At 45.6% G+C, this 27249-nt stretch overlaps 1 protein-coding gene across 6 annotated transcripts in view; it reads left to right on the top strand.

Annotated features, from left to right (window-relative positions):
• LOC139393258 (TBC1 domain family, member 22a) overlaps nucleotides 1-14119 on the top strand; it is a 188304-nt gene extending 174185 nt beyond the window's left edge. For 4 of the 6 annotated variants that reach the window (XM_071141737.1, XM_071141738.1, XM_071141736.1 and 1 more), the window contains one exon: nucleotides 10171-14119. In XM_071141737.1, coding sequence (XP_070997838.1) covers nucleotides 10171-10299 — 129 coding nt within the window. In that variant the 3' untranslated portion in view covers nucleotides 10300-14119. The remainder of the gene's footprint in view (nucleotides 1-10170) is intronic. The other 2 variants (XR_011629759.1, XR_011629758.1) reach the window with 1 other exon arrangement.
• The last annotated feature ends 13130 nt before the right edge of the window (nucleotides 14120-27249 follow it).

Below are 27249 nucleotides of genomic sequence, written 5' to 3'. Positions count from 1 at the left end.
AATATAATGAAGTAAAGGTAGAAGTTAACAAAAATATAAATTGTAAAGTACAGATATCTCCAAAAACTCCTTAAGTAGTACTTTAAAGTGTTTTTAATTAAGTACTTTACGCCACTGTACATTTGCAAACATTTCTAAAAACACGTTATTACTTTGTCATTATGGGGTATTGTGTGTAGATGGGTGAGGGGGGAAAAAAATATATTTAATCAATTTTGACAAGACAAAATTTGTACAAAGTAAAGCGGTATCACTACTTTCTGAAGGCACTGTTTACTCTATGGATGGTATAGACATGTCAATGCAATATTCATCTCTGTAAATCCTATTGAGTGTACATACCCTGGATGGTATAGAAATGCCAATGCTACTTTCATTTCTGTATATCCTTTTGAGTGTACTCTGAGACCATGGTATCGAAATCCCAGAGGCATTTCAATATGTATATCCTGTGTATACTCTCTCCGGATGGTTTAGAAAAGCCAGTGCTACTTCAATCTCTGTATCCTATTGTCAAGCATTGTGGGATATGCTTGTGATGGCAGCAACATATGAGGCAGTCACACTCCCAATCTGTTCGATCACAACTACCAGGACAGACATGTATCTTAATTAGACAGAAGTTTACACCTTCTCATCTCTCAGTGTAGAGGTCTTAATAGACTCCATGCCATAACTCACAACAGCTAGAAGCTAAATGACAAGCATCCGACGTGCTCCACTCATCAATCTCTACTCCCAAAAGAAATATGGAAATGATGCCATTTTTGGGGGTGTATTTGTACACATACAAAAGCTGACATTCAATCAGTTGCAAAAAATTACAAACAAATTGTGAGTTATGGCCTTGAGTCTATTACACTGAGAGATGAGAAAGTGTAAACTTCTGCCTGATTAATACAATGCCCTCGCCGTTCATCAGAAAAACTTGTAATTTTGTCCAAACTTGGGCTGTGAGTGGAGACTCATTTAAACTGCATGTAGCTTGATGAATCACCACGCGAGAGTGATTTGGTGTAGTTGTAGCACGTGCATGCGCACACACACACACGGAGGGAGAGAGAGACAAATAGAGGTGTAGAGAAAAGGAGCGAGAGAGGAAGGTAGAGAGCTAGAGGCAGGACCTCCCATGTAAATTGGTTTTAATACACTCTGTTAATGGACTTTCTCACATGGGCCGTATGAATCCACTCAACAGAGGCATTTACTGAAAGGAATAATGTAGGGGGGGAAAACAAAAGAAAAAACACAATACTGTGGATGTAATTGTATACACACTCTCCCCGCATCGTTCTCGCTCTCTCCCCCTGCATCACTCTCTCTCTCCCCCTGCATCACTCTCTCTCTCCCCCTGCATCACTCTCTTTCCCTGCTTCACTCTCTCTCTCCCCCTGCATCACTCTCTCTCTCCCCCTGCATCACTCTCTCTCCCCCTGCATCACTCTCTCTCTCCCTGCATCGTTCTCGCTCTCTCCCCCTGCATCGCTCTGTCCCCCTGCATCGCTCTCTCTCTCCCCCTGCATCGCTCTCTCTCTCCCCCTGCATCGCTCTCTCTCTCCCCCTGCATCGCTCTCTCTCTCCCCCTGCATCGCTCTCTCCCCCCCTGCATCGCTCTCTCCCCCCCTGCATCGCTCTCTCTCCCCCCCTGCATCGCTCTCTCTCTCTCTCCCCCCCTGCATCGCTCTCTCTCCCCCCCTGCATCGCTCTCTCTCGCTCTCTCTCTCCCCCCCCCTGCATCGCTCTCTCTCCCCCCCTGCATCGCTCTCTCTCCCCCCCTGCATCGCTCTCTCTCTCTCTCCCCCTGCATCGCTCTCTCTCTCTCCCCCCTGCATCGCTCTCTCTCTCTCCCCCCTGCATCGCTCGCTCTCTCTCCCCCCTGCATCGCTCGCTCTCTCTCCCCCCTGCATCGCTCGCTCTCTCCCCCCCTGCATCGCTCGCTCTCTCCCCCCCTGCATCGCGCTCTCCCCCTGCATCGCTCTCTCTCCCCCCCTGCATCGCTCTCTCTCCCCCCTGCATCGCGCTCTCCCCCCCTGCATCGCGCTCTCCCCCCCTGCATCGCGCTCTCGCGCTCTCCCCCTGCATCGCGCTCTCCCCCCCTGCATCGCGCTCTCCCCCCCTGCATCGCGCTCTCCCCCCCTGCATCGCGCTCTCGCGCTCCCCCTGCATCGCGCTCTCCCCCCCTGCATCGCGCTCTCCCCCCCTGCATCGCGCTCTCCCCCTCCCCTGCATCGCGCTCTCTCTCCCCCTCCCCTGCATCGCGCTCTCTCTCCCCCTCCCCTGCATCGCGCTCTCTCTCCCCCCCCCTGCATCGCGCTCTCTCTCCCCCCCCTGCATCGCGCTCTCTCCCCCCCCCCTGCATCGCGCTCTCCCCCCCCCCCTGCATCGCGCTCTCTCCCCCCCCTGCATCGCGCTCACTCTCCCCCCCTGCATCGCGCTCACTCTCCCCCCCTGCATCGCGCTCACTCTCCCCCCCTGCATCGCGCTCTCTCTTCCCCCCCTGCATCGCGCTCTCTCTCCCCCCCTGCATCGCGCTCTCTCCCCCCCCTGCATCGCGCTCTCTCTCCCCCTCCCCTGCATCTCGCTCTCTCTCCCCTCCCTGCATCGCGCTCTCTCTCCCCCCCTGCATCGCGCTCTCTCTCTCCCCCCCCTGCATCGCGCTCTCCCCCACCCCCCGCATCGCGCTCTCTCTCCCCCCCCTGCATCGCGCTCTCTCTCCCCCCCCTGCATCGCGCTCTCTCTCCCCCCCCTGCATTGCGCTCTCTCCCCCCCTGCATCGCGCTCTCCCCCCTGCATCGCGCTCTCTCCCCCCCTGCATCGCGCTCTCTCCCCCCCTGCATCGCGCTCTCTCCCCCCTGCATCGCGCTCTCTCCCCCCCTGCATCGCGCTCTCTCCCCCCCTGCATCGCGCTCTCTCCCCCCTGCATCGCGCTCTCTCCCCCCTGCATCGCGCTCTCTCCCCCCTGCATCGCGCTCTCTCCCCCCCTGCATCGCGCTCTCTCCCCCCCTGCATCGCGCTCTCTCCCCCCCTGCATCGCGCTCTCTCCCCCCCTGCATCGCGCTCTCTCCCCCCCTGCATCGCTCCCCCCCCCCCCCCTGCATCGCTCTCTCTCCCCCCTGCATCTCTATCTCTTTCTCTCTCTCTCTCTCTCTCGTTGCCTCTCCCTGCCTGTCGCTCTCTCCTGATAAATCGTGTGGCCCTTCGTGTATGTTACTCACAATAACCAGGACCTCCTGATGAACAGAACTGTTGGTTAAGTCGCCCGTAATCAATCACCCGTCTGTGGTGGTTAGTTGGTTGTGTCTGCGTTGGTGCGTGCAAGCGCAGTACACAGTAGAAGGGTTGAGACTTCTTTGCAGTATGATAGTGACTGCCCCTGCGTTCTCCATCAGTGATCTACAGTGGAAGGGTTGAGACTTCGTTGCAGTGTGATAGTGACTGCCCCTGCGTTCTCAATCAGTGATCAATAAACACCACACCAGGGCGCCATGCGACTCTGATGCTGACGAGGGGGCTAAGTCGATTATTTTTTGTCATCCTTACTCACAAATCTCCTAAAAGTAGTTATCACTCCCCACAACAGTGGCCTGTGGTGCGGCGCTCTGCCTTGCTGCCAGACTGTCATTCGAGACCTGCAGTTTATCGCTGTGTCTGTGCGTCTGGCTCGGCCCAGACCCACCGCAGTGAGCCAAAAGCACAGCTAAATAATTAAGCTGCTTCTTTCTGTCCCCTGCTTCGCTATGTGCCGCCTGCGATACGGACAGGACTCAGTAACCATAGTCGCCGCCTCAATACAGTGATTTCAGAGAGGAGGAATAAAATACATGTCGCTATTGTCTTAGAGCCAAACGGAAAGCAGCGAGAGCATCTATCTTAGGAGGTGATTTAATGGACTCGAGGACAGATTTGGAGAAACCGGGTTGTGAATTCATCTCTACTGGGTCTGTGAGGTTTCCTCTGGGTCTGTGATGTTTCCTATGGGTCTGTGGCTGTGTCTCTGCTTGTGCCTTCATCTCAGTTAAACCAGAGCTAAAATCTTCCATAATGTGTTAGTCCATTACTATCCCCAAGAAGCACTGTCTCACACACACACACTAAGCGCACACAGTCCACCCTCTATCTATCCACTTTGATCTCTCGTTAACTCTGTGGGGAGAAAAGGCTGCAGAGTCCTCTTGAGAAGTACCAGGCTTTTCATTTGACTTAATGCAATCTGAGCACCATCCAGGAATGTACTATTCAGTGTACAATTGAGTCGATGGGTGTTGGGTTTACCTTTTTTGTGCAGGTGCTTGGAACTGTACTTTGCGTAAGTGGTCGACTTGAAAGGCCTTCTAATTCCTAAAGAGGATGCTTCAGCACATGGACCCGTCCTTTTCTAAACCATGTGCATTTCTGCCGCTGGCCTTGCTTCTTTAGAGAGGCTGTTAATTGTTCCGATGTTCTGAGGGGCCTCTTTTGATGCAGTTATCAATGTGACTCAATCAGACATTAGACACACGCGTTGTATCCCCCCCCCCCCCCCCCCTTCATTCTGAAGTGCACCTACCTGTGTTAGTAAAGTGATTTCTGCAGCAGCCTGTGAGATGTGTGTAATTAAGGTATATTAAGCTCATTAGCGAAATATCAATGATAGCCAACAGCTGGTCATTAGAATGTTTAAGTCATGAATGAAGGACTCTCACCAGCCAGTCACCGGGGAGGTGGGTTTGACTACTAGCTTATTCTATACATTAGGTAGGACACTGAATACCTATGAGTTGTCCTGTAGAAGGTCCTCTGGAGGTCCATATACTCCATTATGTACCATTATATGCAGCACTTTACACTGTGCTCGACCGCCATATCCGGCTTTCTCACATTTGCATTTCTAGGATGTTTGACAATGAAACTAACACTGTGCCTCTGACTAAACTAGTCAACAAACAACATGGCCTTGTCCATTCAAATGCTCCCACATACACTACAAACGTATGTGGACGCCCTCTTGTCGAATATCTCATTCCAAAATCATAGGCATTAATATGGAGTTGTTCACCTCTTTGCTGCTATAACAGCCTCCACTCTTCTGGGAAGGCTTTCCACTAGATGTTGGAACATTGCAGCGGGGACTTGCTTCCTTTCAGCCACAAGCATTAGTGAGGTTGGGCACTGATGTTCGGCAATTAGGGCCTGGCTCGCAGTCGGCATTGCAGTTCATCTCAAAGGTGTTCGATGGGGTTGAGGTCAGGGCTTTGTGCAGGTCACTCAAGTTCTTCAAATCTAATCTTGACAAATAATTTCTGTATGGACCTTGCTTTGTGCACGGGGGCATTGTCATGCTGAAACAGGAAAGGGGCTTCCCCAACTGTTGCCACAAAGTTGGAAGCACAGAACCGTCTAGAATGTCATTATATGCTGTAGCGTTAAGATTTCCCTTCACTGGAGCTAAGGGGTGAGCCCGAACCATGAGAAACAACCCCAGACCATTATTCCTCCTGATCCAAACTTTACAATTGGCACTATGCATTTGGGCAAGTAGAGTTTTCCTGGCATGTGCCAAACCCAGATTCGTTGATCGGATGGTGAAACGTGATTCATCACACCAGAGAATGCGTTTCCACTGAGTCCAATGGCGGAGATCTTTACACCACTCCAGCCAACGCTTGGCATTGAGCATGATGGTCTTAGGCTTGTGTGCGGCAGCTCTGCCATGGAAACCCATTTCATGAAGCTACCAACAAACAGTTCTTGTGCTGATGTTGCTTCCAGAGGCAGTTTAGAACACGGTAGTGGGTGTTGCAACTGAGGACACACGCTTTAGCTCGCTCCCATTCCGTGAGCTTGTGTGGCCTACCACTTCGCAGCAGGGCGTTGTTGCTCCTAGACGTTTCCGCTTCAGAATGACAGTTGACCAGGACAGCTCTAGCAAGGACAAAATTTGACGAACTGACTTGTTGGAAAGGTGTTACACGTTGAAAGTCACTGAGCTCTACTTTACGGGCCATTCTACTGCCAATGAGTGTCTATGGAGATTGCATGGCTGTTTTCACGATTTTGTTCACCTGTCAGCAACGGGTGTGGCTGAAATAGCCGAATCCACTAATTATATTCTGAACAAAAATATAAATGAAACATGGAAAGTGTTGGTCCCATGTTTCATGAGCTGAAATAAAAGATCCCAGAAATGTTCCATACAGACAAAGTTTTGCTCTCAAATGATGTGCATACATTTCTTTACATCCGTGTTAGTGAGCATTTCTCCTTTGCCAAGATAATCCATCCACCTGACAGGTTTAGGCATAGCAAGAAGCTGATTAAACAGCACGGTCCATATACAGGTGCACCTTGTGCTGGAGACAATAAAAGGCCAATCTAAAATGTACACAACACAAAGCCACAGATGTCTCAAGTTTTGATGGAGCGGGCGATTGACATGTTTGGCTGCAGGTTTGTCCACCAGAGCGGTTGCCAGATAATTGAATGTTAATTTCTCTACCTTAAGCTGCCTCCAACGTCATTTTAGAGAATTTGGCAGTATGTCCAACCGGCCTCACAATCACAGACCAAGTGTAATCACGCCAGCCCAGGACCTTCACATCAGGCTTCTTCACCTACATAATCGTCTGAGACCAGCAACCCGGAAAGGTGATGAAACTGAGTTTGCACAAACTGTCAGAAACCGTCTCAGGCATAAATATTCAAAAATTGTCTCCACACAACCAAGATGGATCAAGATCTAAAATGTACTCAAATATTTAGCCTCGCCAACGGGCCGACCCATTGACCCATTGACCGAGCCCACGTCCCTACCTCCCTTTTTGATCTCAAACAACAACAACCCGGAACAGAAACAGATTTGTTATTTGCAAGAGTGGGGGAATTGCAATAAATAAAATAATTAATTTCCAATTATTTACAGTCTGTAAGGATGGGGATTAATAGTAATTAAAACATCGTAGGAACAAGACATATAGATCTTAACAAACTGTCTTCCAGTCTACAAATAATTTGCTTATCGCATTATATTGTTTCATTATTATTTATTTTTTTACCTTGGCAAGTCAGTTAAAAAAATTCTTATTTTCAATGAATACCTAGGAACAGTGGGTTAACTGCCTTGTTCAGGGGCAGAACGACAGATTTTTACCTTGTCGGCTCGGGTATTCGATCTTGCAACCTTTCGGTTATTGTCCAAAGCTCTAACCACTAGGCTACCTGCCGCCCCTTCCATCTCAGTTCAGCTATATGTTTGTACAGTATAGTGTAACCTTGCCCAGTGGCACATGTCAAGTGAGTTGATGGAAGAATAGTGGGAGGGAACACATTTATGCATGCATGTTCGATTCTGCTGGCCACGCACGCATGCACACACATAAACACACACGCACGCATGCACACACATAAACACGCACGCATGCACACACATAAACACACACGCACGCATGAACACACATAAACACACACGCACGCATGAACACACACGCACACATGCACACACATAAACACACACGCACGCATGAACACACACGCACGCATGCACACACATAAACACACACGCACGCATGAACACACACGCACGCACGCATGAACACACACGCACGCATAAACACACAAACGCACACACAAATGTGAACATGAACTTAACACGGGGAAATCACATTAAGCAGATGCTATTGCGAATGTTCAGATAGCTCTGAAACTATTGGGACATGCGATTTGTATGCAACCTGCGGTGTGTTGTCAGATATTCAAATGAGCGTCAGAATTTATTTCCATTAATAATGATATCTGTCGTCAGTTTTTTTTTATCCTTCTCTGTCAGTCAGTGTTTAGCGCTGGTGGAGTTGTGAACATGTGAGACAGACACATAAGCAAGCAGGTACGCGCACACTCCAATGCACAGAGAGACATGTACACACAGCCGTCTTATTTCAGACAACTGTGTGGAGTGGGAAAAGAACTAGCCTGGACGAACCAAAGTAGGCAGCTACACAGTGCAATGGTAGGGAAAGCATTTTGCGCAAGTGTCACTGTCACCCCAGGCCCGGGCCTGTCTCTGCTACTGCAGGAAGTGTTAACCAGATTCATTCCCCCCTCATCAGGCCCCAGCCAGAGGGCTTTATTAGGCTGGAGATGGAGGTCCTGCCGTCCCAGCCCCACTAACACACACTAATGCATCAATCTGGGGGGGGGGGGGGGTCTGGCAGGGGCTCGGCTGGGGCTAACTGTAACTCCATAAGGCTTTTTTTATTTTTCTATGTCATTTCAGAAAGCCGTGACACCGACCACCTCAGGTTGATCTGAAATGCTTTCTGTGGTTTAGAAACAAATAATATAAGCACTCCTGCAACATAATTATGATTGATTGCACACAAATTGGCTGTTTTTAATTTCTAGGATTGACATAATATTCAATGATTGTAGTACCTAACGTCCGATTTGGACCCCCCCCCAAAACATTTTTAACAATGAGGTATCCGAAGAGGTCAAAGGACATCAACGGACCCACACACCCCACGCCAATCCAACCCCAACAACGTGTATACATTATCAGTTCTCTGTTTAACATTATTTTATTTAACTAGTAGGCAAGTCGGTTATTCACAATCACGGTCTAGGAACAGTGGGTTAACTGCCTTGTTCAGGGGCAGAACGACAGATTTTCGGTAACTGGCCCAAAGAACGAACCACTAGGCTACCTACCGCCAAATTAGTATGGAGTTGTGGGTTAGAATGTTGTTTCTTCATCCTATGTTTTTTTTTTTTTTTTTTTTTCCTGTTCAGAGAAGTTAGTCATCCTGATAATACCAGGTTCCGACCCATGGTGCTGTTCTGCTATTAGGTGATCATTTTTTTAAGAACCCCCCCCCCCCCCCCCCTAATTGTTAAAGGGATAGTTCACCTAAATTACAAAATACATTTTGTTTTTTTGTCTCGACCAGGTATGACAGCAACCCATGCTTTGGTTTTGTTTACCTGGCCACTGTTTCAAATGCTAACTTTTTAGCGTTTATGGCACAAATCCAATGCAAGTCAGTGGTACCTATATTAGCATTTTTGCGCTTCATATCCAAATCATGGGAACTGGTTAATAACATTATTTTACGTTTCAAGCGAAAGAAATACCATTAAAGCGCCCATGCAAAGCAACTCACTCTGTCACTCAGAAACTTCTCTTTCCTGTGTCTTCCTGCCAGCTAGTTTTCTAGGCTATTTAAGGATACTATGATCATCACGTTTCACATTGGATTTATTAACAACAATAAGGAACGATGTGATTTGAATTCTGCTGCCGCTGCACACACAAGCTTGTTAGCTAGCCTCGGCATTGAGCCAACTTTTCTGACGTTCAAAGTTCCTCCGTATATTAGCCGCTTCTCCGTAGCTCGGTATCTTGCCGGGATATAATTATTTGACTCAGTGAAGTAATGATAGGCTTACTAATATCCTGAACGCATTATAATGCACATCTTATCATGATGCCCGGTGCTTTAAGCCAAGGCCCTCTCTCTTGTACTCTCCCCACCCCACAACATTTCAGTCGCGCCCTACACTTCTCTGCCTATCAAGCATACAAACAACTAGCTTACCCGGTCCATAGAAAGCTGCTCTATCTGCACTGATTGGTGGAGTCGTTTAATGAGCTAAATGTAAAGTAAAAAGGAACAGAAATGACCTATATAACCAGTACTACTTTCTGGTTCAAACCGGTTCAGAACTTTATTATGCTGGTCGTAACAGTGGAACGGAACGAAAAACACAGTGGTTCAGTTCAGAACCAAACGACACGCGGCGGATTGTTAAATAGAATTACTCGCTGATTTTAAAAGTGTAAGTGTGTTCTGTGATGGTGCTTCTGCTTCACTGGTTGGTGTTATAAAGCAGGCGGTGTGTGTGAGGCGCTCCTTACTGAGACAGCCTCCCAGCTCCTCTCACTACTGTTGCCCCTGGCGACACCTTCACATTCACACACTGTAATGTTCAAAGAGTGGTGTGCCCTTCTCCTCTCACTTGGTTCTCGCTGTCTTTCTCTCTCTGGCCATATCAATTTGTCTGTGTCTAACTGCACTCCTCGCTCTCTCTCTCTCTGCCGCTCTCTACTTCTTTCTCTCTCTCTACCGCTACCTCTACCTCTCTCTACCTCTACCTTCAGCGCCACTAAATCCTTTTGTTTCTTTCTCTGTCCCACAGGGTCTGATGATTCTGCTGCAGAACCTACCCACCATGCACTGGGGCAACGAGGAGGTCAGCGTGCTCCTGGCTGAGGCCTACAGGCTGAAGTTTGCCTTCGCTGACGCCCCCAACCACTACAAGAGATGAGTGTGGGCCCCTGACAGCTAGCTACTTGAACCCCTGACAGAGGCCCCCTGGCTACTCGTAGATGAAAACAAAAACGTTTGCGTCACAAATGGCGCCCTATCCTCTACAAAATGCATTATTTTTGACCAGAGCCCCAAGTAGAGCACTATGTAGGGAATAGGGGACCATTTGGGAAGCCATTGCTTCTTGGTCTGTGTGTACCGTTCTAACCGACTATTCTTCTTGACTCCTCTTCTCTTTGTTCTTAACCATGAAATTACATTTGTGCAACACTCCAACAACATCAATGCCTGTCCCATCGAAGTAGACCCCAACCAGAACAGACCTCCAGTCAGTGTGGTAGTGGAGATCTAGCTGCAGACCCATCGATGACTGTTCTAGACTGTCCTGTACTGTTTGTCCGTGACTGGCCACCGTCCCCAAGGAACTCAGACCTTCTCCTAGAGGCCCAGTCACATTGAGTGGATCTCCACAGCAGGCGCAACATGTCCCGAGACCTAATGAATGAATTGTCTGAACGAACCTTGTTTGTGTGTGTGTGTGGGGGGGGGGCAGAGAGAGGTCTTTTGTACTTGGTTGATATGTCACTTTTAATTCCTAAGGAAACTGAGGACACATGTCATCATTCTAGTCATTCCTAGCTGGCATCGAGCTCTTTTTTTCGTGCCCGTGCTTTCAGTTCAAAACAAGCAGTCAAATCCCCCAGAGACAAGTAGGTTTTAGTTCAAAACAGAAACACATTCACTTAAAAGTGAATAATTAGATCAGGAAGTATCTTATTGTTATGAATGATTTCGTTCTGACTCTGACATGGTCCGCAGGGCTGGATCTAATGATGTGTCTAACAACACTCTCTGAACTATATTATGTAAGATATGGAATATTTGTCGGTTGGCTGAGGGAGGGACGAGTGTCGCGTGACTCTGCCTGCCGTACGATTATCTCTGAACCTAGGACTCACTACCTAATTGGTACTGCACCGTGCAGTGGTGAGCAGTCACCTTTTAGGCCAGGAGATTTCCTAGTGTGGTCACATGGCCAGAAAACTCGTACCCGTATACAGGTTGGTAATGGCAGATTTGGGCACTAATAAACAACTAAATTGTAATGCAGTGGCTGTACGGTAACATGTCAGCACTGTATGGGTTTTGACTGACGGACATTCTGAAATGGAGCACCTCGCGCGACCTTGTTGTGAATGTGTTTTCAGTCAATTTACCTGGTAAAATAAAAACCCCAAAATATATACTTTTTTTTTTTGTTGTCTTGAGTGAGGGAATTGCTGTACGTTTTGAAAGATGAGAAATACCGCTTTAATGTCATAATCTTGCCAAACACCCGTGAGTCCAAATGTGCACTTCACACTTCCATATCCTAAAACTAATGTCATACACAGTGTCAACATTTCTGATCACTATGTTTGATATACAGTTACAAGATGATGTGGCGTCATACACTGGGTTGTTCTGAACCGAATGAGCCTAATATTTGTCTGTTGTGAAGAAAATTTGCCGCGGCACACGCACCTGAATGCACTCAAGACTCCGTTCTATGTGCACCAGGATTATACATTGCATTCTGAAAGCAAGTAACGTCGTATTTTATAACTTAGCTAGTCATTTTGGCAATAGAACAAGCTTTCAAATGACGCCCACCTGACCCAGATTGCAATTTATAAATGGACCGTTTTTGGATTGCGTTAACAACAATAGTAATTGTGTGATGGGGATGCAGGGTTGTGTTCCAAACACAAGTGTATTTGTGCTAGTTTCTCAACGGCACAGCTAGGAGAGTTAATGAAAGGCACCTTTATAGTTGAAGACTCTTCTTTGAGTCATTTAAGTGCTTTGAAATAACCTAGGGAACTATGCACACTTTGGAGAGGTACATGGCCACAAGGAGACACCAGTTAGTCCTCTCACTCAAACCCTTGTCCTTTTTTTTGTTTTGTGTTGCACCTACCACACATTTTCCAGGAATGTACTTATGTTACTGAATATATCCAGAGTATTTTCGGATTTTATCAACAAATGCAGCGAAAGTACAGTAAATGTAGAATGCACATCAAATCAAGTGTAATCAATTTCCCATAATCTCCTGTTCCCTTTCAACTGCTACCATGGTTATGCATATGCATTTCATATTTCTTCTCTAAGAAACCTTTCACGTTAGCCGTATCCATATAGTCAAATTTCCATGCGTGTACAAAGGGTTAAAAAATACTCCTCAAAACCCAGAAGTAGGACCATGAGTTTTGTGGTCAGAAAAAAACTTCTGGACTACGACAATTTGTAACTGATCATAGCCCAGAACTAGGGCCCATTCAGTTATTCAGTCTATTCAGGAACACTGACTGGGGATGTCAGGGTGGAATATGTTAACACTCTCCATTTGCCTTCATTTGACTGCTTAGGGTTTTTATTTGATGTACCAAATTAGTTTAATTAGTTTGTTTTTACCTGGTGTAGAGCCCTCAAACACAACTCTGGACTCAACCCAGTTCCACTCCTATTTTTCATTGTTCCCCTCTAATCAGGGACTGATTTAATCCTGGGACAACAGGTGGGTGCAATTAATTATCAGGTAGAACAGAAAACCAACAGGCTCTGGCCCGCGTGGGTTAAGAGTTGTTATACCCCTTGTGTAGAGGGTGGATATACGATGTAAATTAGACGTTGAAATAATATTATGTACCACTTTTATCGTCAAAAACACCCTGCCAGGTAACGATGAAGACCAATAATTGTTGCATGAACTCCTCAATGATGTGTGTGTTTATGTGGGTTGGGAGTGTATGTATAGATGGGGCAGCTTAATACTCTGTATTTGAAACTCCTCAACTTCTTTTGATCATGTCGGTAATGTTTTTGCGCTCCATGTCAGCTCCAGGCCCAATTTCCTATTCTCACATTGATTAGAAACTTTTTAAAAACTGCACCTGATAAAAGTCCATTTTCTTCCCTTTTTTGTACGAAATATATTATTTGGAATCAGCTTTAAAAGAAACAAATGTTTATCTCCCTTTTTTTTATATATATACTGTTTACATGAGCCTATTAAGTTGTGCCTAATGTAGAGATAGCAGATGATCATCATAGATATTTATTTTACCTTAATTTAAGCTCTGCAAATGAAACGAGAACGTTTATTCAGTTGATGCTCTCACACACTGTTTGCTAAGCCATGACAGTATCTGCATCCAAAATGGCACCCTATTCCATATATAGTGCACTACTTTTGACCAGATCCCTATGGGCCCTGGTCAAAGTAGTGCCCGATATAGGGAATAGGGTGCCATTTGGGACGCAGACGATGAGTCCACAGAATCGCATCAGTAAGTCTAGCAGCTGCCTTCTCTGGTGTCCTTATGTGTTTCAACTTGGTTTGGTGTACCGAACAACCCTTACACACACCTTCGGTAAAAGTCAAAAGCCCCGGGTTGCCATGGTTACGGTGGTGACCGGGTGTCCGTCCGCTGGCTGGAGGCCTCGGACACACACACACACACTGGACGTTGCAGTCAGCATCTCATGGGGCATGACCTAACATGTTTGGGTCTGCCTCCTAAAGCCTTTTTTGGGGGGGGTTGTATTTTACTGTTGCTCGGTTTCTTTTCAGAGATGTTCAAATGTTTCTGGCCAAACTACGACTGGTCCTCTTTCCCTTCTGACTTCTGACTAGGACATGTGAAAGTGTGAATCTCATACAGTGGAGAGGGATCGTGATTTTCTTTTCTTTTTTAAATACGTGTACAGAGAATGCATTTTGAAACAAAGATCTGTAAATAGAAAAGTGTAAATAAATGCTATATATGACCAAACTGTTTGTATACATTCATGGATGTACTGTAATATCATGCTTCAATATACCACGGCTAAGGGCTGTACTCATGCACTCCGCTTTGTGTCTTGCAGAAGAACAGCCCTAGCCATGGTATATTGGCCATATACCACCCCCCCATTGGGCCTTATTGCTATTATAAACTGCTTACCAACGTAATTAGAGCAGTAAAAATACATGTTTTGTCATACCTATGATAAACGGTCCGATATACCACGGCTGTCAGCCAATCAGCATTCAGGGCTCGAACCACCCAGTTCATAATATCAAATAAGATTACAAGAAGTGTATATATTCAACACCAGAACTACCCAGTGGGTTTCATGTCTCCATATCACACAACGAAAACATGAACATCACGTTATTTAAATGACTCACCTAGGCTGCGGGCACTCCAACCCAGGCATGCAAGCAACTGCATAAATAAGCACTGTATTAGCTTCTACATTGATTGCGTAGACTGCTGTATTAATAACTTCTGTATTGTATGCGTGTGGTTGCTGCTCCCCACACAGACGCAAACGCACTGCCTCGGCTGGCAAACAGGTTTGTTATGGTCCCTGTGGAGTGGTGGTGCGGCAGTGCCACAGGTTTGGTAATTAGGTCCTTTTTAATGTAAGGAGGGAGTCTCTTGTTCTCAACCTCTTTTTTCCTTCCCTCTCATTAAGCTAACTGATGTTCACAGTGGCAGGAATTAAAAAGTAATTTGAATCACCTGGACTTCCTTAGTCACGCACACATGGTACAGGTGGCATGGGCCTGTAGACGGGATGGGACTCACAATGACCGTCTTTTACGGAGGTAGATTCGGCTGTAGGGCACGTACAGTGCTGTGCAGAGAAATATAGAGTTTGGCAAACGTTTGAGATGTATGATGGCTTAAACAACACCCTACACTGGTACTAAACTCAGCCAAAAAAGAAACGTCCTCTCACTGTCAACTGTGTTTATTTTCAGCAAACTGAACGTGTAAATATTTGTATGAACAAAACAAGATTCAACAACTGAGACATAAACTGAACAAGTTCCGCAGACATTGGACTAACAGAAATTGAATAATGTGTCCCTGAACAAAGGGGGGTCAAAACCAAAAGTAACAGTCAGTATCTGGTGTGGCCACCAGCTGCATTAAGTACTGCAGTGCATCTCATGGCCTGCACCAGATTTGTCAGTTCTTGCTGTGAGATGTTACCCCACTCTTCCACCAAGGCACCTGCAAGTTCCCGGACATTTCTGGGGGGAATGGCCCTAGCCCTCACTCTCCGATCCAACAGGTCCCAGACGGTGGGTTTGTGCTCATAGATGACGTTGTTGCCGGTGATGTCTGGCGAGGACCGGCCTTACCACAGGCCTACAAGCCCTCAGTCCAGCCTCTCTCAGCCTATTGCAGACAGTCTGAGCACTGATGGAGGGATTGTGCATTCCTGGTGTAACTCGATCAGCTGTCCATCCTGTCTCCCTGTAGCGCTGTCTTAGGCTTCTCACAGTACGGACATTGCAATTTATTGCCCTGGCCACATCTGCAGTCCTCATGCCTCCTTGCAGCATGCCTAAGGCACGTTCACGCAGATGAGCAGGGACCCTGGGCATCTTTATTTTGGTGTTTTTAAGAGTCTGTAGAAAGGCCTCCTTAGTTTTCATAACTGTGATCTTAATTACCTACCGTCTGTAAGCTGTTAGTGTCTTAACAACCGTTCCGCAGGTGCATGTTCATTAATTGTTTATGGTTCTTTGAACAAGCATGGGAAACAGTGTTTAAACCCTTTACAATGAGGATCTGTGAAGTTATTTGGATTTTTATGAATTATCTTTGAAAGGCAGGGTCCTGATAAAGGGAGGTTTCTTTTTTTGCTGAGTTTACATAATAGTGGTAAATTGGGTGTCATTTGGGATTTTGGCTCAGAATTGTAATGGTGGCCATGTTCTCCAAGATTATTATTATTTTTTTTTTTAACTCAGTCAGTTAAGAACAAATTCTTATTTACTATGACGGCCTACCAAAAGGCAAAAGGCCTCCTGTGGGGACGGGGGCCTGGGATAAAAAATAAATATAGGACAAAACACACATCGCAACAAGAGCGACAACACAACGCTACATAAAGAGAGACCTAAGACAACAACATAGCAACACAGCATGGTAACAACACAACATAACAACAACATGGTAGCAGCACAAAGCATGGACAAACATTATTGGGCACAGACAACAGCACAAAGGTCAAGAAGGTAGAGACAACAATACATCATGCAAAGCAGCCACAACTGTCAGTAAGAGTGTCCATGATTGAGTCTTTGAATGAAGAGATTGAGAAAAAACTGCCCAGTTTGAGTGTTTGTTGCAGCTCACTCCAGTCGCTAGCTGCAGCAAACTGAAAAGATGAGCGATCCAGGCATATTTGTGCTTTGGAATGCTTTAACAGAATGTGACTGGCAGAACGGATGTTGTTTGTGGAGGATGAGTGCTGCGGTAGATATCTTAGTGGAGAGTGAGGCCTAAGAGGGTTTTATAAATAAGCATCAACCAGTGGGTCTTGCAACAGGTACACAGAGATGACCAGTTTACAGAGGAGTGCTGTGATGTGTCCTGTAAGGAGCATTGGTGGCAAATCTGATGGCCGAATGGTAAAGAACATCTAGCTGCTCGAGAGCACCCTTACCTGCCGATCTATATATATAAATTGTCTCCATAATCAAGCATGAGTAGGATGGTCATCTGAATCAGGGTTAGTTTGGCAGCTGGGGTGAAACAGGAGCGATTACGATAGAGGAAACCAAGTCTAGATTTAACTTTAGCCTGCAGCTTTGATATGTGCTGAGAGAAGGACCGTGAACCGTCTAGCCATACTCCAAAGTACTTGTATGAGGTGACAACCCCAAACTCTAAACCCTCAGAGGTAGTAACACCTGTGGGAGGAGGGGCATTCTTCTTGTCAAACCACATGACCTTTGTTTTGGAGGTGTTCAGAACAAGGATAAGGGTAGAGAAAGCCTGCTGGACACTAAGAAAGCTTTGTTGTAGAGCATCCCTTGGTGACAGGCAGTGGCTGAGACAGCAAACTCTTTGAGAGAGGTAGTTAGCAAACCAGCCCAAAGACCCCTCAGAGACACCAATACTCCTTAGCTGACCCACAAGAACGGAATGGTCTACCCTATCAAAAGCTTTGGCAAAGTCAATACAAATAGCAGCACAATATTGCTTAGAATCAAGGACAGTGGTGACATCATTGATGACCTTTAAGGTTGCAGTGACACATCCATAACCTGAGCAGAAACCAGATTGCATACCCGAGAGAATACTATAGACATTAAGAAAGCCAGTCAGTTGATTATTGACAAGTTTTCCAACACTTTTGTTAAACCGGGTAAAGTAGAAATAGGCCTATAACAGTTAGGATCAGCTTGATCTCCCCCTTTAAATAAAGGACGAACCGTGGCTGACTTCCAAGCAATGGGAACCTCCACAGAAAGGAGAGACAGGTTTGGCGATGATAGGGGCAGCAACCTTAAAGAAGGGCTTTTTGGGGTCTAGTTTATGGAGCTCCTTTTACACCTCAGACTTAGTGACTGCCTGCAGGGAGAGACTTTGTAGAGGAGCAGGGGAAACAGAGGGAGAAGCACCAGGGATAGTCACATTTAGAAGGGGTGGGAGATGAGGAAATGTTGGACAGCCAAGGAGGCATGGCTGAATCAAATAGGAATCCTTACTTAATGAAGTGGTGAGCTCAGCCATGTGCTTCTTGTCAGTAACCACATCATCAACTTTATGGGACATGTGCAGCTGAGAGGTGAGTTTATTCTCTAGGTCTTCAACCGTTTTCCAGAACTTCTTGGGGTTAGACCCACAGAGAGCGAACTGCTCCTTAAAGTAGCTAACTTTGGCCTTCCGGACAGCCTGAGTGCACTTATTTCTCACTTGCCTAAACGAAAGCCAATCAACCTGAGTGTACGTGTGCCGAGCCTTTAGCCAAATGCAATTCTTGAGGTGGAGTAACTCTGCAAGATCACTGTCGAACCAGGGGCTGAACCTGTTTTTAATTCTCATTTTCTTTATGGGGGCGTGTTTGTTAACAATACCACTGAAAATATAAAAAAGAAGGTCCAAGCGTCTTCGACAGAGCTGATTCTATACTATTTTACAGAGGCCAGTTCATTAAGGAAGGCTTGCTCATTGAAGTTTTTTAGCAAGTGTCTATGACAAATCGGGACAGGTCATATCACTGAGCAGCCATTACAAACACAGGCTGTAAAGCAGTGATCACTAAGGTCATCACAGAAAACACCAGACTGATACCGATCAGGATTATTTGTGAGGATAACAGAGGAGAGTAGCCTTTTCTGGATGTTTGGAGTCATACCTTGTGGTGTTGGTAATAATCTGAGAAAGATTTAGGGAGTCCCATTGCTTCAGGACATGGTCAGGTGGTTTAAGCATGTCCCAGTTTAGGTCACCTAGCAGGACAAATTCAGACTTGGTGTAAGGGGCCAGGAGAGAGCTTAGGGCAGGTAGGGTACAGGCCAGTGTTAATGGAGGACGATAGCACCCAGCAACAGTCAACAAAGAGCTATTTGAAAGTTTAATGCTTAAAACCAGAAAATCAAATTGTTTGGGGACGGGCTTGGTGGAGACCACCGAGCCCTGAAGGTGAACCTTGGTAAAGATTGCCACAACCCCACCTTTGGAAGCTCTGTCTTTCCGAAAAAGTTTATAACCAGAAAGATTAACATAAGTATTCAAAACACTTATTCCTTAACCACATTTCAGTAATGACCAACACATCTGGATTGGAGCTGTGAACCAACACTTTCAATTGATCCATTTTAGGTAATAAGCTTCTAGTGTTGACGTGCAGAAAACACAGGCTTTTACGAGAGCAGAAATCAGTGAAGCAGATATCAGAGCACAAGTCAGAATTAGGGCTGGCAACAGTAGATGGGCCAGGGTGTACATGCAGATTTCCAGATATCATCAACAGTAATACAATCAGGGCACGGCATAGGCTGTCCTATGAGAGAGAGCTCTACAGTGCTGATTTATGTAATCTGAATGTGTATCAGATGGCAACAAGATCATATTGTACAGCAATTTCATCAGGTAACATGAATACAAAGCCGGTGAGAGGTGGTTGGACTAGGATGAGAGGCCAAAAGTCTGTTTAACCCAATGGAGAGTCAGAGTCCCGAGTGTAGGAACAAAGAGTCTGTCCCATGGTTGGGTAAAGAAAGTTTGTAGTCAACAAAGTATGCAGGAGCCATGAGGCAAAATGCTCAAGAAAGAAATAAAATATATAACGACTTGGGGCTAGCCATTTTAAGTTCAGAGTCACTCACCCCAACAGTGCGTGTGTGCTGGAGGCGAGCGAACGCTCGGGAGAGAGGGGGGAGTGTGTTGGCGGCACCTGTACCAGACAGGGGGAGACAGGCCAGGGAGAGAGGGGGGAGTGTGGTGGGGGTACCTGTACCAGACAGGGGGAGACAGGCCAGGGAGAGAGGGGTGAGTGTGGTGGAGGTACCTGTACCAGACAGGAGGAGACAGGCCAGGGCAGATGGTGAACATATCGCCAGGTGGAATCCAAGCAGCAGCGCAGCAGGCAACGGGAGGAGGTGTCACACCCACTTGGGAGAAACTTTCATTTCAGGAGGCAGACTTCTTGTAGAAAATGCCAGTGGATGGTCTTTGAACAGCAGGGGGCTTCATAAGATGCTTCAAAGAATCCTGCCACTTGTTGGGCCCAAAGGCCTCGGCACCTTTTACTTCACACCTCAGTGCGGATTGAATTTGTATCTGGTCTGTCCCTGCAATCAGACCCCATAAAATAAAACATCATCGTAGTGTACTTTTATTTTTTATTTTTCCTTCTTGGCTTTAAAAATGGCATCAGACCAAACACTACTGACTCAGATCCAGGTTGGATGGTGTCCTCAGGTCTCGGCTGTTTGTTTGCTAGAGCCCCCTCCGTATAGTCAAAATGAGGTTGTACGTTTGAAGTTTTGATCTGGAGCGAAGGCCATGCTGTGGAGGGTAGCATCCTGCATATTATCTAACTCCAAATCTATCCTTTTATATATATATTTTTAAACATGTTGAAAAATGTGAGAGCTCACATGCAAGCTGTGTCTCTCTCTGACGGGGGTGGGTCAAGATGATCCACTTTCTAAAGAGAGGAATGCAAAATTGGAGCGTTTGTAATGGATTAGTCTGATCTCTAGCTGCTGTATCTCTATGGCTCTACATGCTGAACTCAGCGTAGTAGCTATGGCTCCACAGAGAGACCACAGTGCACAGAACTGTCCATACAGTATTGCAGTGAATTCTGAAAGTTTTCAGATCCCTTTGCTTTCTCCACATTTTGTTATTCTAAAATGGATTTAAAAAATGAGAATCAATCTACACACACAATGAAAAAGTGAAAACAGGTTTTTACAAAATAATTGCAAGTGTATAAAAAATGTTAAAAAAACAAATACCGTATTTACATAAGTATAGAGATCACTTGCTATTAGATTCGAAATTGAGCTCAGGTGCATCCTGTTTCCATTGATCATCCTTGAGATGTTTCTACAACTTGATTGCACATGATTTGGAAAGGCACACACCTGTCTATATAAGCTCCCACAGTTGACAGTGCATGTCAGAGCAAAAACCAAGACCGTAAGGTCAAATTGTCCGTAGAGCTCTGAGACAGGATTGTGTAGAGGCAAAGAACTGGGGAAGGCGACCAAAGAATTTCTGCAGCATTGAAGGTCCCCAAGAACACAGTGGCCTCCATCATTCTTAAATGGAAGACGTTTGGAACAACCAAGACTCTTCCTAGAGCTGGCCGCCTGGCCAAACTGCACAATCGTGGGAGAAGGGCTTCGGTCAGTGAGGTGACCAAGAACCCGATGGTCACTCTGACAGAGCTACAGAGTTCCTCTACGGAGATGGGAAATCGACCAATCAAGCCTTTATGGTAGAGTGGCCACACGGAAGCCACTCCTCAGTAAAATGCACAATACAGGCCGCTTGGAGTTTGCTAAAAGGCACCTAAAGGACTCTCAGACCATGAGAAACAAGATTCTCTGGTCTGATGAAACCAAGATTGAACTCTTTGGCCTGAATACCAAGTGTCACATCTGGAGGAAACCTGGCACCATCCCTACGGTGAAGCATGGTGGTGGCAGCATCATGCTGAGGGGATGTTTTTCAGCAGCAGGGACTGGGAGACTAGTCAGGATCGAGGAAAAGATGAGCGGAGCAAAGGACAGAGAGATCCTTGATGAAAACCTGCTTCAGGGGGCGAAGGTTCACCAGACTAGGGGCGAAGGTTTACCTTCCAACAGGACAGCTACCCTAAGCACACTGCCAAGACAACACAGGAGTGGCTTCTGAATGTCCTTGAGTGGCCCAGCCAGAGCCCGGACTTGAACCTGATCGAACATCTCAGGAGTGACCTGAAAATAGCTGGGCAGCGACGCTCTCCATCCAGCCTGACAGAACTTGAGAGGATCTGTAGAGAAGAATGAGAAGCTCTCCAAATACAATCCGATTTGCAATTCTTTACTTGAAGATTACCAAAGTAACCCTCTCTCTGGCTGGCCTTACATACAGACTCATACGTACAGTACACACACTCCCTCTCTCCCCTTTCCTTGGCCACTATTTCTTATATCGCTCAGAGAAAATGACAGTTTTTGTGGTATTGCTTTGTGCAGTGACTTTACTGAACTCTGGAGAAAACTAACATTGTCGCTTGATGAGTAAATCTGACAATGTGCTCTCCCGTCCATTAGACATTTTGTCTGCGGGAACTCATTCTTTTTCACTTGGTCCACTCGCCCAAGTGCCTATGCATTTGTGGCATGTGAACAGTACGAACTTGTCTTACTACCAAAGTCTAATGGTTTTAAATGACTGTTTTGTATTGTCTTGAGTCCTACTTATAAAATTTGCTTGCAGTAGGTCTCTTAAAAAATAGAAACCTTGCAAGGTTATTAAACAGAGGTGCCTAGTTATTCTTATTTTGTTGATATCAAATAACGTGCAACCTAATCCTGGCCCTGAAATGCAATGTCTCCAAACCCCCTCTGATTTTAAATCTAGATCTGGTTTTGGTATTTTTTCATTTAAATGTACGCAGCCGGTTGTCTAAAATTGATGGGGTTAGGATTTGGGCTAAATCAACTGATGCTGATGTAATTGTGTTTCCTGAAACCTGGCTCAGCAAGTCTGTTGTTGATAAGGATATATTTGTGTAAATGGTCAGAATGTGTATCGCACTGATCGAGTTAAGAAAAGTGGGTGTGTGGCTATATATGTAAAGACTAAATTCCTTGTAAGTGTGGCAAAGTCTGAAGCTATTTGTAAACAGTTGGAATTTCCTGCTATGAATCTTGAGGTTTCAAAGGGAACCCCTCTGCTCTCTGTGATGCATTGTCTTCTCTGATGAACCTTATGTCTAAACTTCTTGGTCAACATCTCAACTGGTATTGGTTAAAGCCGGTGTCTGACGATGTTTTGTAATTCTATGAATCTTACCCAGTTGATTAAATCACCCCACCGCCCAAATCTCAAATGTCCAGAGAAATCTACCCTGATTGATTTGATATTGGCAAAGGTTCCACACAAATATTCTGCTGTTGGTGTTTTTTTTGTAATGATTTAAGTGACCATTGTGCCGTTATTGCTGTTAGAAATACTAAGGTTCCTAAGACAAACCCACGCTTTATTCGTAAGATACATTTTAAGAGTTTTAATCTGTTCAATCTAACCCTGGAATGTAATGAAATTCCAAAGATCTGGAAATCAGCATTTGTCCTACCACTTTTAGAAGAGGGAGATTCAACTCTGGCCTATAATTATAAAAAAATCTCAACTGTCACCCCTGGCAAAAATACTTGAAACTCTTGTTAGTGAACAGCTAAAAGAGTTTTTATATATATAACTATATTTTATAAATGTACCAATCGGGCTTCAGGAAGAAGCATAGCACAATTACAGCAGCCATGAAGGTTTTATATGATATCACTGAAGCCCTTGACAAAAAAACAGCATTATGTCTTCTCACTTTTTATTGATCTCTCTAAGGTCTTTGATATATTTGATCATGCTGAGGCAGAGATTGCCGAGCGTAGGTCTTTCGGAGCATGCAGTTGCATGGTTTGCTAACTATCTGTCTGATAGAACTCCGTGCACTCAAGTTGATGGGCTCATGTCTGTTAAATTGTCTGTCTGTAATGGTGTGCCCCAGGGCTCTGTACTTGGTCCCTTCTTATTCACTATTTATATAAATACTTTAGACAAAAATGTGCAAACTGCGCAACTTTACTTTTATGCTGATGATACTGTTATTTATTGTTGTGCCTCGTCTCTCACAAAAGCTTTCCAGAACCTGCAAAGTGCTTTTTATACTGTTCAACATACCTTGTGCCAATTGAAGCTTTACAAAATTGTGGCTTTACAAAAGCCTTCCAAATACTTTTAAACTGAAAGAACTTGTCCCGATTGGTGTTTTTAAATCACTGATGAAGGATTTTGAGGCTGATTCCCTGACCTGTCAATGTTTTTAATAGGCTGTTTTATGATTTTGTGAATTATATATTTTTTACTAGATTACCTGTAGTTTTTCATGTTGTCTGTCTGTAATTGTGTAATGACTTGGTGCTGCCTATCTTGGCCAGGACGCTCTTGAAAAAGTGATGAGCCCTTCCTGGTTAAATAAAGGTGAAATAAATCAAATAAATTCTACAATGTAGAAAATAGTACAAAATAAAGAAAAACCCTTGAACAAGTACAGGCAGGCAGCACTTTGCCACCACAGTGTATCGCCATCGACGCCTTCTGTGGCTTCGTAGTAGGACTCTGTCAGATGAAGTTAATTTAACTTCATACTAGCCACTGGACAAGTAGCTAGCTACTCATCAGTATTACCAAAATGCAGCACCCACTTGGGTAATGCAACAGCAGTTACAAGGGGCCAGAAAGTACACCACACTTCAAAAGTAATTCAGGAGTAGCCTTATTACTTAGTCCTCCATTCAGTCATGGTCATCTCTGTACACCTCTGTATCTGGGCTTCTCTCCATCCTCAACCTCCAGACAGTAGGCATAATCAAATCAAAATATTGCATTCTAGCTAGCTACAATTGTATAGGTATATTTACACACACACACAAACCGTTTATTGCTACTCTTCAGTCTCCAATAGACTTGTATGTATGCTTTGACATCCTGCCATTCCTTCTGTCGCTCAAAGATCTGCTTCAGTGAACACTGCAGCCGGTGTACTTTTCCTTTCAAGTGGGAACACACTGCCCCTCATGTACGCTCACAAATGCCCCTGTGACTCCAAGGCTCGAACACATATCAAGCCGTGACAGATATGAGAGAGGCCATCTAGACCAGGGGTTTTCAAACCTCTCCCCTGGGACCCCCCCAGGGGACCTATTCCAGTGCTAGCACAGCTGATCCAATATATCAACTAATTATCCAGCCCTTGATCAGGTGAATTAAGTGGGCTAGTTCAGGGATACAACAGAACTGTGAAATGTTTGGGGCTCCCCGGGAGGAGGTTTGAAAACCACTCATCTAGAGTAAGCAATGTTGCAATATGAAAAGACAAAGGCCTGCAAACTGTAATGCTCCTAATGGCAGGGTATGAAGTCATACCACGGATGTTAATGAGTTTGAGTTTAGATGTGTAGTTATTTGTAAAGTAGACCCGTATTAATACTGCTGAAGAGATTGGATGAACATCTTTTAACCAATGTCAACACATCTTGCTATAGTAATCACACAAACGCTCTCTCCGACTCTCTTCCTCTCTGCGGCGATATCTATTTCCCTGAAACAATTATTAAGTAAGAAAGGCTTTACAAAGAACAATGTAGCATTCCATCTAGCTAGCTACACATCAAAGTTTTGTCCTTGAGATCCATGTCCTTTGCCTTACGCTATAGGCTATATATCTGCTGCTGTGCTGGCTGGAATTGTTGCAGGCTTGGCAGCCCTAAGTCTTGCAGTGATAAAGACAGAATGGTTTGATGCTGCCCAGCCAGCTCATGTGGAACACATAATTGCCTTCGAGGGATAAGCCCCAGCCCCGGTCTGAACCCTGGACACTCATTCCCTCCTAACGCCAAACGTCACAACCACTTATTCAAATGACAGCTCAATGGAATAATAACGTGCTAGCTCGGCGCATTTACCGCTGAAGAACCGCATGCTGGGACTATACACACACACACACACACACACAACTATGATGATAATCTGTATGTGTAGCCATGGAGGTCTGCTAAAACATATTCTCCTCATATTCTCTTCTCTCTCACACACATAATGTAAGCCACAGTACTGGCGCCAGCAGCCACATTTGAATATGGAGAAGCTAATTACTTACGAAGTTCAGACATAATTTGATGACAATGCAGTCAGCAGCCCAGCCCTGCTTTCCGAATCTCTGGTTGCGTACGAAATGGCGCCCTATTGTTTACATGGTGCACTATTTAAGACCCTGGTGAAAAGTAGTGCACGAAATCGGGAATAGGGTGCCATTTGGGATGCTGCCAAGGACTCACCCGTGTCAGGACAGAGTGCCCAAAGGCATGAGCCTGCATATATTTGGGCAGAGTGAGTTGGTTGGTGGGCTAAGTTGTCCCATCATGCTTCAGCTGATCCTTTCCATCCTCATAGCCCTAACACCCCTCCCCCTGCCCTAACCTGGCCCATCAGACTGTAGTGTTACAGTTCCCCTGTCCCTTTAGCCTGAATATTACCCCCATGCATATCTGCAGTACACACACACACTTTACAGAACCCCCCACACACACACAATAATCTAGCCTAGGCTGTCCTCCATCCTCCAGATATCGCTGTATATTATTTAGCAGGAAGCGCTGGGAGTGAATCATAGCCCCTTTGGCTGCTTATTATGCGGTCCACCTCGTTAGCGCACGTGATTTAATATTCATCTTACTTTCAGGACAGAGATCCTCTTGCTGCTGCATTTTTAACAGGCGAGGAGAGACATGGCGGCCAGGGAGAGGGAAGGGAGCTTAGGAAGACGCCGAGCATGCATAGTGTTTTTTAACTTTCACAACTAATCCAAAACACACAGACTATAAAGCTACGCATCTGTTTGTAGACTGTACTGTCTATTGTGGAAGTAACCAAACCCAACCAAAGCAGGGGGGATATTTGCTGCCCACACATCTGTGGATCTGTCGGGGCGGTATGCAAATTGGAGTGAGTCTAGGGTACCTGGGATGATGGTGTTGATGTGAGCCATGACCAGCCTTTCAAAGCGTTTCATGGCTACCAACTTGAGTGCGACGGGTCGGTATTCATTTAGGCAGGTTACCTTAGTGTTCTTGGGCACAGGGACTATGGTGGTCTGCTTAAAACATGTTGGTATTACAGACTCAGACAGGGAGAGGTTGAAAATGTCAGTGAAGACACTTGCCAGTTGGTCAGCGCATGCTCGGAGTACACGTCCTGGTAATCCGTCTGGCCCTGCGACCTTGTGAATGTTGACCTGTTTCAAGGTCTTACTCACATCGTCTGCGGAGAGCGTGATCAAACAGTCGTCCGGAACAGCTGATGCTCTCATGCATGTTTGTGTTATTTTCCTTGAAAGGGGCATAGAAGTAGTTTAGCTCGTCTGGTAGGCTCGTGTCACTGGGCAGCTCTCAGCTGGGCTTCCTGTTGTAGTCTGTAATGTTTTGCAAGCCCTGCCACATCTGACGAGCGTCAGAGCGGTGTAGTGGGATTCGATCTTCGTCCTGTAATGACACTTTGCTTGTTTGATTGTTCGTCGGAGGGCATAGCAGGATTTCCTCTTAGCTTACGGGTTAGAGTCCAGCTCCTCATCACCACATAAAAAGTACATTTTATGGCCAGGCCTCAGAGGCAGAAGCACAAAAGGCAACATCTTTGGGCCAAACGCTGGTCAAAACCTGACAAGGGAAATGCACCAACAATGTCAAAAATGATGATAAAAATCATTGTTGATGTCATCCAGATTATTTCCCTTCTAATCAGGAGGATCTGAAACTCCCGGCAGTGTCTGAACTCCCTGGGTCCTCAGTTCCATGGTGGTGACGAGCAAATACAAATTAGCCTAGTTGTTTTGA

This window comes from Oncorhynchus clarkii, chromosome 33, assembly GCF_045791955.1.
Source record: "Oncorhynchus clarkii lewisi isolate Uvic-CL-2024 chromosome 33, UVic_Ocla_1.0, whole genome shotgun sequence".
Classification (NCBI taxonomy): domain Eukaryota; kingdom Metazoa; phylum Chordata; class Actinopteri; order Salmoniformes; family Salmonidae; genus Oncorhynchus; species Oncorhynchus clarkii.
Note: the sequence above shows the minus strand (reverse complement) of the source record. Positions and strands in the feature narration are given on the sequence as shown.